The following is a 13,259-nucleotide window of genomic DNA, read 5'->3' on the forward strand; positions in this document are numbered from 1 at the left end:
CCTGTCTTCAAGATTGAGATGATGACAAGGTTGGCATGAAGATTAAATCATTGATAATGGAAATGCACTTCGAATAGTGCCTAGCGTATTGTGAATACTCAGTGAAGATTTGCTGTATTTTTCATATATTTACTGCTGGCTTAGTGATGGTTGAGGGAGGAGATAACACAGAAGGGCACTATTAAAATGGATGTTGATGCAAGGGAAATTGGAGCAGGAATGGAAGATAAAATATTTTCCATCTCAGAGGTCTATCCACCTAAGAGAGCTTCAGTATTATAATATTCAAAACAAGTTAGTGTTTTCTATGTTTTTTTTCCCCTTGTGGAGCATAAATTTATCACAGTCTGTCTTTTTGTGTCCCATTTTGGGAGCTGACAATGGTATTTGATATGTCTGTTCTGGATCACCATCTGTTATATCTTATGTACAGCTCTTAAGATTTTTAAACAGAACTTTACAAAAAAATGTTTTAAGACATGATACTGATAAGGCTTATATTATTTAATTTTTCCATATTTTTTTTTCTCATTGAGGAATTAGTCTCTCCTTCTGCTCCTCCATTTTGACCATGAACAAATGCAGCAGACTTGAGTTACTGTAATCATCCTATTGTCACAAATTCCCCTACAAATGCCGGCAATTGCTCCAAGGGATGCTTTCATTTTGTACAGTGAGTGCCTAGTGCTCTAATCACAGTACAGAATGTTAAGCTATGTAGATGATTCTAAGGTAAGTAAGATGCCCTAGTTACCTGACCCTTAATTGGCTGAGAAACAAGTAAGGGGGATTGATATTTATGCAAAAAATAAAAGAAATAAATACAAGGAAAGGAGGAGGAAAATGATGGCCATAGGTTGCCTGGAAAAATAGCCAGCTTCTACAGTTCCAAATTGGAAGTTGTGTTTCCTTTAAGTCTCATCATAAACTTGTTTGAAAACAAATGACTCCTCTGAAACCAGGGATGGTGGTGAGCTTAGCTAGAAGAAGGATCTTTTTAAAATTGCAACAAAAAGAATAAAATACCTAGGAATAAACCTACCTAAGGGGACAAAAGACCTGTATGCAGAAAAGTATAAGACACTGATGAAAGAAACTAAAGATGATACAGAGGGAGAGGTATACCACGTTCTTGGATTGGAAGAATCAACATTGTGAAAATGACTATACTACCCAAAGCAACCTACAGATTCAATGCAATCCCTATCAAGCTACCAATGGCATTTTTCACAGAACAAGAACAAAAAATTTCACAGTTTGTATGGAAACACAAAAGACCCCAGATAGCCAAAGTAATCTTGAGAACGAAAAAAGGAGCTGGAGGAATCAGGCTTCCAGACTTCAGAATATACTACAAAGCTACAGTAATCAAGACAGTATGGTACTGGCAGAAAAACAGAAATATAGATCAATGGAACAGGATAGAAAGCCCAGAGATAAACCCATGCACATATGGTCACCTTATTTTTGATAAAGCAGGCAAGAATATACAATGGAGAAAAGGCAGCCTCTTCAATAAGTGGTGCTGGGAAAACTGGACAGCTACATGTAAAACAATGAAATTAGAACACTCCCTAACACCATACACAAAAATAAACTCAAAATGGCTTAAAGACCAAAATGTAAGGCCAGACACTAGAAAACTCTTAGAGGAGAACATAGGAAGAACACTCTGTAACATAAATCACAGCAAGATCCTTTTTGATCCACCTTCTAGACAAGTGGAAATAAAAACAAAAATAAACAAATGAGACCTAATGAAACTTAAAAGCTTTTACACAGGAAAGGAAACCATAAACAAAATGAAAAGACAACCCTCAGAATGGGTAAAATATTTGCAAATGAAGCAACTGACAAAGGATTAATCTCCAAAATTTATAAGCAGCTCATGCAGCTCAATATAAAAAAAAAACAAGCCACCCAATCCAAAAATGGGCAGAAGGCCTAAGTAGACATTTCTCCAAAGAAGATATACAGATTGCCAACAAACACATGAAAGGATGCTCAGCATCACTAATCATTAGAGAAATGCAAATCAGAACTACAGTGAGGTATCACCTCACACCAGTCAGAATGGCCATCATCAAAAAAATCTAGAAACAGTAAATTCTGGAGAGGGTGTGGAGAAAAAGGAACCCTCTTGCACTGTTGGTGGGAATGTAAATTGATACAGCCACTATGGAGAACAGTATGGAGGTTCCTTAAAAAACTAAAAAGAGAACTACCATATGACCCAGCAATCCCACTACTCTGCATGTACCCTCAGAAAACCATCATTCAAAAAGAGTCATGCACCACAATGTTCATTGCAGCTCTATTTACAATAGCCAGGACATGGAAACAACCTAAGTCTCCATCAACAGATGAATGGATAAAGAAGATATGGCACATGTATACAATGGAATATTACTCAGCCATAAAAAGAAACAAAATTGAGTTATAGTGAGGTGGATGGACCTAGAGTCTGTCATACAGAATGAAGTAAGTCAGAAAGAGAAAAACAAATACCATATGCTAACACATATATATGGAATTAAAAAAAAAAGGTTCTGAAAAACCTAGAGGCAGGACAGATATAAAGACACAGACATAGAGAATGGACTTGAGGACATGGGGACGGGGAAGTTTAAGCTGGGAAGAAGTGAAAGAGTGGCATGGACATATACACACTACCAAATGTAAAATAGATAGCTAGTGGGAGGCAGCCACATAGCACAGGGAGATCAGCTCGGTGCTTTGTGACCACCTAGAGGGGTGGGTTAGGGAGGGTGGGAGGGAGACACAAGAGGGAGGAGATATGGGGATATATGTATATGTACAGCTGATTCACTTTGTTATAAAGCAGAAACCAACACACCATTGTTAAGCAATTATACTCCAATAAAGATGTTAAAAAACTAAAAAAAATTTTTTTTAATTAAAAGACCAAGAACCTCCAAATGAAATAAAATAAAATTAGCCTCAATGATATGATCAGTGAATTTTAGAAATTCTTGTTGATGGTAAACAAGATGAGTACTATACTACACCTAGACTGCCTTCTCCCTTGCCATCATACTCTATACTAGTTTTTGATTATTTTGCAGAAGCTCCTTAGCAAGTTTCTCTTCCTCTTTGCATCTTTCAGATGTTGATTCATACAAGGCAAGGCATGTAGTAGGGCCCCCAAAATACTTTTTTGATGAATACATTGAGGATGAATCCTTAACTTTGTAACCTACTAATTTTTCTAATTGGAAAAATTAGTAATGTCTTTAGAAAGACTCTCTGAGATTGAATTAAATGACAACCTGTCAACTTTGAGCCAGGAGGAGTTAAAAGAGAAAAGTAGAAGCTAACTTGATGCTGTCTCCAGGTTAAAACCAGAAATAAAAGGCAGTTCAAAGCTTTGAGAAGAAGTTTGACTGCCTACAACACTGGCTTTTGAATTGATTTTGGAAACTACATATCGTAAGGGTATTCAGGATTAGTAAATTCTCCATATGAGTTTGCTCTTTATTGGGAAAAACTAAATTATTTGACTGCAGGGATTTTAGGCTGCAAGGTCCCAGGGAACTGAAGTCAGAATCCATGTGGGGAGAAGATGGAGGGAAGCTGTCCTAATCGCCTACCTGGAAGGACAAAGTCTAGGTGTGCTAGTGTCTGCAGAGTCCCTGGAATGTAGAACACCCTAACAAATTTTAGTTTCTTCTATAGGCCAATAAGGAAAGACAGAAATAATTATCAAATGTAAGTTCTAAATAGATAAGATATTTAAGGGCAGTTAACATTGATATCTTCCCTTATTTGATTTTAATGTTATAATTGAAATTTATGAGGACATAGTTCAGCTAGGTATGAATTCAAAGTTTCATTTTTAAAAGATTACATTTTTTTTTTCCTTTCATTGTTGTCTAATTCACATTTAAACAAGTAGTGATATGACCCAACAGCCTTTGTGGAAAAATAAGAATAAAATGTTGAAATTTCAGAACAAACTCCAACTGGTTCATTGACTCTGTTTCACCATGGAAAAATCACTTAACCACCCAGTGTCAGTTTACCCATCTGTGAAATGAGAAGGATAATATTTTCTTATGGGGATGTTTTGAAAATTATTTTGTAAATGTAGTGGATGAAATTGTTGCAAGCATCACTGCTCTTTTTCCACTTTAAAGAAGCAGACAGTATTATTTATGTACCAGTTGATAGTCAAATTGTCATCTGGGATGAACTATGTGTATTTATTAGCAGTTATGTGCTTTTTATTACTTAAAGGATCCCCTCCTCTCCTAGATTGCTCAGTTTATGCATTATGTCAATAACTGGGCACCTAAGCAAAGTATCTTAAAAACATTCTGAGCTTCATATTTATGAGCTGCTAATCTGATATCTTTGGTAATTACTCCTTCCTTCTGTTTTAGCTCATGTTTTCTCTGATGTGGTTTTTCACCTCACCTCACTTCACAAGATTGATAGTTCTCCATGTTTCCCTGCTAGAGGTCACCTCTGAGCTGAAGGCAAAACACATCCCATTCTGGCTCCCGTTGACTTTGAAGTCAACTATCAAAGAGTTTATTCCAGACATTGCCTAACCTCAATTTAAAAACTCCACCCTAAAGATTACAGGGAGATATCCTGGGGAGTTGCCATAGTGACTCTAAGAGGTTGGCACTGAGGAGACAAAGCTACTGATAGCAGATTTTTATACTTGATAGGCTTAATTATATAACGTGGTCATGAACCTCTGTGCTTGTGTCATTTAGGTCTGGAAAGAAATTTTCCCCTTCAGGCTCTTCTCTCTCTTATGGTGCCAATCAACGGGCTTTTTGGTAATAAGATTCTTTATGCCAATAGCTCCAGCATAACCTCAGGTGGTGCTTGTAGTAATGACAGAATCATTACAAAACTAAAGAAGAAAAGGAAAATATATTTCATGGGTGTGATTAAGTTATCATAATGTTCTTGCATATGTAAATTATCCTTGACTTAATAAACTACCTTGCTCCCATAATAGTATTTTAACCTGGCTTTAGAAAGTCATTTTTTTTACCCATGTTGATAATTGTTATCAGACTTTGCAGAGTTCATCTCCAGATCATCTTGCTGCAGTGAAATTTACATATTATGTTGCTGTGTGCAAGAATTTTGTTTTAACTTTAGAAGTGCTTTTACTAAGTAATGTTATTACATGAATTACTTTAATAAATTAGTATAACACTTAGGAAGATAGAATTGATTACATTCTAATGATATCCAAATTGACAATGGTCATTTATAGATACATTTTTCCTTGATTTATAAAAGAAATATATATGCATTGGAAAAAACATCAGGAAACTACAGAAAGGAACAAAAAAGAATATTGTCTCTATCTCCTGGGCTAGAGTAATCACTTTAAGGTTTTGATGGATATTCTATAAGATGAACGCTTTTTGAAGAATACTTACATTGTTTTCTCCAGCACATTTTGTATTTCTCAAAACAGCTACGTCTACAAGAAACCCTGGTGAAATAGGATTCTTTTTTTATTTCTTCTATCAGAAAATGAATCTAAAGTTCTAGTATTCATATTTTCTAGGCTTTATTCAGGATTATAAAAGCTACAAGGAAACTATTTTACCTGTTTCTTCTGCTGCTTTTAAAGAGTTCAATTCATCCAAAATTATTATCTTCAAAGATAACCAGGTCCAGCCCCATATAATTAATGCAAGGCCAAGGGAAATTAATGATAATCATGTTACTATTTAAATATAAATCTTCATGTGTGCCTAGGAGGAGAAGAAGCTTTTCTGGAGCATGTGAGGGAATATAAAGGAATCCTAATGGTATGTCAAATTGTCATCTTCTGATTAAGGGTTTTCAATTATGTTTTGCCTTTTTGTAATATATAGTTTTGCTGTTGTTTGGTTGTTTTAAATTTTACTTGGAATGAGGAGTTAAGTCCATATAGCTCTTGGGAAGTTAATCATTTTAGAACTTTCTTTTAATCAACCTTTTCTTTAATCCCCTTTTAGGCAGCCAAGGACAGTTTCCTCTCACACAGAACGTAACAGTTGTTGAAGGTGGAACTGCAATTTTGACCTGCAGGGTTGATCAAAATGATAACACCTCCCTCCAGTGGTCAAATCCAGCTCAACAGACTCTGTACTTTGATGACAAGAAAGGTGAATACATTTTCTTTTAAATGTTTTAATCATATTCTAAAATATCCTAATTATAATGAATTTATTTTTCTGAGATGATTCAAATTATTCCTTTTGATTACCAAACTGCTGCTGCTTGTACTTAAACATGTTAAATATTAAATACTTTAGTTTGTAAGTCATAAACACTGAAGATAACCTGTGTCAACTTTTTAATAAAATAAACAGTTCTAATTCTGTTTCAAAAATAGTTTTATGCCTTCTCTTAACAATTATCTTCTCTCAAGATATCACATGATTTTGTTTTCTTGTAGATGCCTTTCGTATAGATTGAATATTTTTTCCCTCACTCCTGGCAATAGGATATATTATTTTTATTACTCTTAGTTAAACTATTTAGAGGACACTTTATGATTTTGGAAAGTTCTGTGCTTTCTCATGAATTCAGTTTGAAAGTAAGACTTACAGAAATGATTCCAATAATAAGTTTAAGTTACTCCATGTTTCCAAAATAAACTGAAATTAAGTAAGAAGCTGTATTTACAAGTTGAGTTGGACTTCAGTGATTAACTGGGCTTTCTAATTGGATGATAGATTTTGATTAAACATTTTTAGAGAACTAAGGCAATTTATGTTATATAATTCAAGCAAACAACTAAAAATGTATACTGAATTTCTAAGCCGTCATCCATTGTTATAAACATTGGGAGAAAATGAGTTCATAAACTGTAGTGAAAATACGGAGCTGTTGCTTTAGGTAAGTTTAAATTATATAGGATATAAATATCTGTATAATAGCTATTCAGCATGGTCTTAATTCTGTGGCCTAATTAGTTGACACATAAACTTAATTATGACAGAGGGTTAGGAATGCTAGCATTTGTTGTTCTGGCTAGCTCCCTCCCTCCCTCCCTCCCTCCCTCCTTCGCTTCCTTCCTTCCTTCTCATTCCTCTATGTCGGTACAAAAATTAAAGCTCAGGGATACAGAGCTCTGGTGAGAACTGACTTGCTAAACCCAAAGCTTCTCAACCTCAGCTGTATTTTACAATCATTTAAGATGCAATTAAAACACTGTGATACTGCATATGCCTGAAAGATTCTGTTTGGAAAGATCCTGAGAACAACTGGGAGCATAATGTGAGACAGAAATAAGAACAGAGCTATGGATAAAGCTGTTAACAGTAGCAGCCACCTGTAGAAGCTGGTGCAATCAGTGACACAGACAACCCTTTCGTTTTCTCTATTGTTCTCCTGAGCAGTTGTCACTTGCACAACACGTACGGGTTACTCTAGTCATGCTAACTCACGCTAAGCCTCTGCACTTAGACTCTGGCACAATTTAGCACGTTTGTTTGCTCGAGATAAGCCTTAGGACTGAGGAGGGCTAGGCAGGTAAATGCAGACGAAAAGACAGTATGGGAAAATCGTGATATGAAATCTTTAAAAAAAAAACTTTTATTTTCAAACCCTTGCATTTGAGGGACATCACTGTCAAGGATCCCTTCCACTACATGACAAGGAACCAAACCAGGGACTTGTGAAGGAACAAACATGTTAGTTTGCCATTTATGAAAGGTTTCTTTATTCAATGCTTTTCGTTATTCTGTTGCAACTGATTATTAGAACCACAATAGAATTAGAAAAAGTCTAATATCAAAAGTAGAAACCTGTTATACTATACACACACAAACACACACACACACACAGACTAGCTTTTTACAGCATAAATCTAACCTGTTAAGGCAATAAGGAAAGAAAAAATGAAATAAAGCAAATGCATGCTTCAACAATTCATATGATCAGATGTATCTAGTATTTTGTAGCAGTGTAAAGATACAGGGAGATTGCTAAATATCCCAGATATAACATGATGGGTTTTTCTCACCATGATTATCCTTCAGAAAAGAGGGGCTTTCTCGAAACAAATTCTTTACAAATCTAGTATTTTATTTGAAAATAAAAGCATTTTATTTTAAGGATTTCATATCACAATTTTCCCCATACTGTATTTTTGTCTGCATTTACCTGCCTAGCCCTCCTCAATCTTAAGGCTTATCTCGAGCAAACAAATGTGCTAAATTGTGCCAGAGCCTAAGTGCAGAAACTAAGTGTGAGTTAACATCACTAGAGTAACTCTTATGTGTTGTGCAAGTTGCCAACTGCTCAGGAGAACAATAGAGAAAACGAAAGGGTTGTCTGTGTCACTGATTGCACCAGCTTCTACAGGTGGCTGCTACTGTTAACAGCTTTATCCATAGCTCTGTTCTTATTTCTATCTCACATTGTGTTGCCAGTTGATCTCAGGAGCTTTCCAAACAGAATCTTTTAGGCATATGCAGTATCACAGTGTTTTAATTGCATCTCAGATGATTGTAAAATACAGCCGAGGTTGAGAAGCTTTGGGTTTAGCAAGTCAGTTCTCACCAGAGCTCTGTACCCCTGAACTTTAATTTTTGTACCGACATAGAGTAATGAGAAGGAAGGAAGGAGGGAGGGAGGGAAGGAGGGAGCGAGCTAGCCAGAACAACAAAACAGGTGCTTCTCATTGATATTACTGTTGCCACTAGGAGTCCCAAAAGGCATTCTGAGTAGCCTTTCATGCTCTCTGGAGACCCAGGTCTCTGAGGGTTCTGGCTGTAAGAGCTGAACAAGTATCTCAGGATGGTGGCCCATTGGTTCAACTAGAACTGGAAAAGCCTTTGTTGTTTACTTGGAACAAAAGAAAAGCATGCTGTGAGTAGGCAGTTGATGATCAGCTAAAGGAGACTTAAGCGGAACCCCTTTTCTTAGGAGTTTCTCTCAAGGAGGTTAAATGTGAATATTCAGGAATTTCTTCACAAGGGAGATAGGTGTCTGGGGGTAATTGGCTAAAGTGAAGCTAATATTGTAATATTTTTTATTCAGGTGAAATAAAGAGGAGGGCAGTGAATTCAGGCTTTTGCTACCTTGAGCATATCTAATGTGATCAGTAGCTTTCTCCATTTACAACTGGAGAAATTGAGAGTCAAACACTCAAGGAAAATTTGTCCACAGATGTTCAGCGAATGACTGGTAATGAAAGGATTGGAATCCAGGTTGGCCTATGTTAGTTTTAACTAGAATGCCCCTGAGAACAAAGGTGTCCGGGCACCAGGTCACTTTAAATATAACCCAAGTGGCCTCTGCCTTTGATCTTGGCAACTGCCTTTTAGTTAAAGAGCATCAGTTATTTTCAAACTGTTGAAGGTGTATATACAGTAAGACAGAGGGATACATTATAGTCAGCACTGCCCAACAGAACTTTCTGTGATGATGGCAATGTTCTATATCTGCAAAACAGTTCTGTAGTCAGCAGTCATGTGTGGATACTTAAGTTAATTTTAAAATAATTAAAAATTTGTTTTTTTAGTCACGCTGTCCATATTTCAAGTACTCAAAAGCCATGTGTGGTTACTGTTTTGGAAAGCACAGTTCTAGATGATGACTCACTCTTTAGATGCCAAAATAGACCACGTCCAATTCCAGCCTTGGCTGTAGAATATGCATTTTCCAACGGAGAAAACCCCAAGTCATCATTAAAATGTATCAAATATTCAATAAATGAAATTTTACTGTTTAAATTTCACAGATTTAATGGCGACATTGTAGCCTAGGAGACAGGGCGTCAGATCTGACTTCTAATTCTGCTTCTGACACCAACTGGCAGAGAAATGAAAGGGGCTCATCAATATCCCACCAAATCAGTTGTTCTAGTCTTTGGATCAGAATTGCATTTTTAACAATTTCTCTATCTATTTGTTGTTTGCACCTGAAAACCAGAAATCATTAACCTATGAAGTAGATATTCAATTACAACTCCATTTCATTTCTGCATAGTTTTTGTATGAAGACTTCTTCTATAACACTCAAGAAACTGCAAATCTAAATAGAAAATAAAAATCAAGAGGAAGATTTACAGGTTCTTATGGGTCAGAGGGACCTAGAGCAAATGTGGCCACTTGTTATGGCCCTCTTCTCTTTCTTTTTACACAGATTTTACCGTATCTTGTTATAACTAGTAGGTAAGCACTTGGGATAGAGTGGGTATAGGGAGACAGGGAGAGTAGGGAGTCGAGTTCACTGAAACACCACATGAATGCTGTGTGGTATTTGGCAATAGAAGTTTTTTTTTTGTTTTTGGCAATAGAAGTTTTAAAAAAATCAATTAGGTCATTGTGTTTGTTTCTCTGCCGGTGTGGGAAAAAACAATTGAAGTAGTACAATCTGATCACTTAACGCTCAGGAAAGAACACTTCAATTCCTTCCTATTATTGACAGAAAATACTTTGTACAAACATCTCCAGGAGTGCATAGTATGTGCATTTAACAGACGTATCTCTGTGTGCTTGTATATGTTTTTGTATAAAAATGTAAAATACGTAACGTTTTGTGATGCTACTACTTTATAGTACTTTTGCTTTTTTGCATTATGCTTCAAAGATTTTCAAGAATTTCTTGAAGGAAATTTTATTCCTGAAGGAACAAAAATAAAATTTTATTAAGGGCATAGCCAAAAAAAAAAAAAAAAACAAAAAAACGCTGGTGTTAATTATCCAATTATTCTGCTGATAATTTTACATTAATACTGGGGATGATGGGAGAGGAGCAACATGAATAACGTGTCCTAGGACACGCAGTGATAAAGAGAAGAAAAATGAGATGAACCTGAAATGGAGGTACAAGTTCTCTTGGCTTCATGCCAGCCAGTGCCACCTGACAGTTTCTTTCTCCACAACTAGTTTCAATCAATGTGACAGTCTTTAAAATAGTAAAGATTAACTCAGTAAAGGAGGTGTTAAAGTGGTCAATATTACCCTTCTTTCTGCTTTCTTAAAAAAATAAATAAATAAATCATGTATAGGTTACACTAAAGACGTGAAATAAGTGATGGCAACTTACTCCATACTCTATAATTTTTAAATAACTTCAACATGGTTACCTTTTCTCATTGTGATTCACAATAACCCTGTATGGTCGGTATTCCCATTTTGTATATGAAGAAACCGAGGTTTGCAAATTTGAATGACTTGAGTAGTAAGTGACAAAATGATGATGAGACCCAAGTTTTCTTAAGACAAGCCTAATTCACTTCATGCTATACCATTCTGATAAGGACTTCATTTTATTGCTTTTTGGATTTTTATTGTTTTTTACATTTCTTGTGGAAAGTATCACTTCTTTTCGGTCTTTACTCCAAAGTTGCCATCTCAATGATCTCCTGAACACATCTCATATTTTAATAATTTCATTTTTATTGTAATAACAGATTTGCTAGCAAATGCATCCATATTAAATGAGTAGGAATCAGGTTCCCATTAGGAAATAAATGATACACTCGAGTTAATGAAGTATGAACACACTATTTACAGGTGTACAGGCATAATTAAGGAAACATGTCAAGATGATGCAGCATCCAGGAGCTAGCTGCAGTGGGAAACCATCCTTGCCTCTGAAAGGGTGACAGAAGGAACTAAAGCTAAGTTTTGGAAGAAGACTTCTGGTTAGAAGCTGAGACTGGTTAGGAAGAAGGTTGTGTGGAAATATGTAAATTGACTTCTTTTTCCTCTTACCTTTTGATCTCTTATCAATGACTTCCATGGGCTGAGCCCAAATGGAAACCATAGGTCAAGGAATCCTAGGTAGTTTAGTCTCCCAGGGAAAATAGCAGGGAAGATAATGGATCTGGAATGATAAGCAGAAGGTAACCAGCACAACTTACCAAGCATAAATAGATATTTCTCCCTGTCTAATTTTCAGTAAAGATAATTTCTATCAAAAACCTTGTGTCACTCTATGTTCACAACTACCTTCCATTGAATTGCTTCTTTTGGGGAGAAATAAGTTGCAACAATGCAGCACCTTTCCAAAACAGATTACTTTTTTTCAATGTTATATTCCTCAAATTTAACATACATGTTAAACTGTGTGCTATTAGATTTCTTAAAGAAATAACTTGCTTTTACTTAATCTGCTAATGATAAAGCCATTATTGTAAATTCTTACTAAGCATAAGCAAAATTTTCAGTTGTACATTATATGATTACTACCTTTATATCTTTATGCTAGTTTAAAGTCCAGCAACTTTAGGAAAAACATAAAGATAATCATGTACACTATAAACTGTATTCATTATGTGGTATCTATAACAGTGTCAGGATTTGGAACTTTGACATTCAAAGCTACAAATATGTGTCTGAACATGATCAGCATATTTTAGTGTTCGAACATTTTAGAATTCAGCATTACTTGCATACTTGATATTATATTTTAGAGAGGCTAGGTTTCACTAATATTACTACTTTTTACAATATTTTTTGTATTTTTTTTGGCCATGCTGCGCAGCTTGTGGGATCTTAGTCCCCGGACCAGGGATTGAACTCACTCCCTCGGCAGTGAAAGTGCGGAGTCCTAACCACTGGACCGCCAGGGAATTCCCTGTAGTGTTGTAATTTAAAAATAAAAACAAAGGGCTTGCCTGGTGGCGCAGTGGTTGAGAGTCCGCCTGACGATGCAGGGGACACGAGTTCGTGCCAGGTCCAGGAAGACCCCACATGCCGCGGAGTGGCTGGGCCCGTGAGCCATGGCCGCTGAGCCTGCGCGTCCGGACCCTGTGCTCCGCAACGGGAGAGGCCACAACAGTAAGAGGCCCACGTACCGCAAAAATAAAACAAAACTTAAAAATAAAAACAAAATTTATTGCAAATAAATCAAATACCTCTGTGAAAATGACCAAATTCTTGAATTAATTCCTTTTAGTTATTGCACATTGCTGTTCACTACCGTTTTTTTTTTTTTTTTTTTTTTTTAGCAAAACTCCATATAGAGAAAAGTTATTTCTATAACATGGAGCTTTATTCTACTTTCTGATCATTAACTTATATATTTATTCAGTCTTTCCATTCAGTAAATATTTGGTGACCATCTACTGTGTGGTAGACACTGCACTAGGTGGTTTGCAGTTATTGTAGCTCATTGATTTTTGAAGAGTCTATTCTGTGTTCAATAGAGCTACTTGAAAGACAGCTTGTCCTGATTAAAATTTGATTTATTTTATCTTCCAATCATATATGTCTCTGGATACATATTTTATAAATATGTTTGTATGTTGGTAAGAC

At 35.9% G+C, this 13,259-nt stretch overlaps 1 protein-coding gene across 2 annotated transcripts in view; it reads left to right on the forward strand.

The window, feature by feature from the left end:
* The window catches only part of CADM2 (cell adhesion molecule 2), a 1,062,587-nt gene that overhangs the window by 815,830 nt on the left and 233,498 nt on the right, over positions 1–13,259 (forward strand). For both annotated transcript variants that reach the window (XM_060010480.1, XM_060010481.1), the window contains exon 3: positions 5,997–6,146. In XM_060010480.1, coding sequence (XP_059866463.1) covers positions 5,997–6,146 — 150 coding nt within the window. The remainder of the gene's footprint in view (positions 1–5,996; positions 6,147–13,259) is intronic.

This window comes from Delphinus delphis, chromosome 4 (assembly GCF_949987515.2).
Source record: "Delphinus delphis chromosome 4, mDelDel1.2, whole genome shotgun sequence".
Taxonomy (NCBI): domain Eukaryota; kingdom Metazoa; phylum Chordata; class Mammalia; order Artiodactyla; family Delphinidae; genus Delphinus; species Delphinus delphis.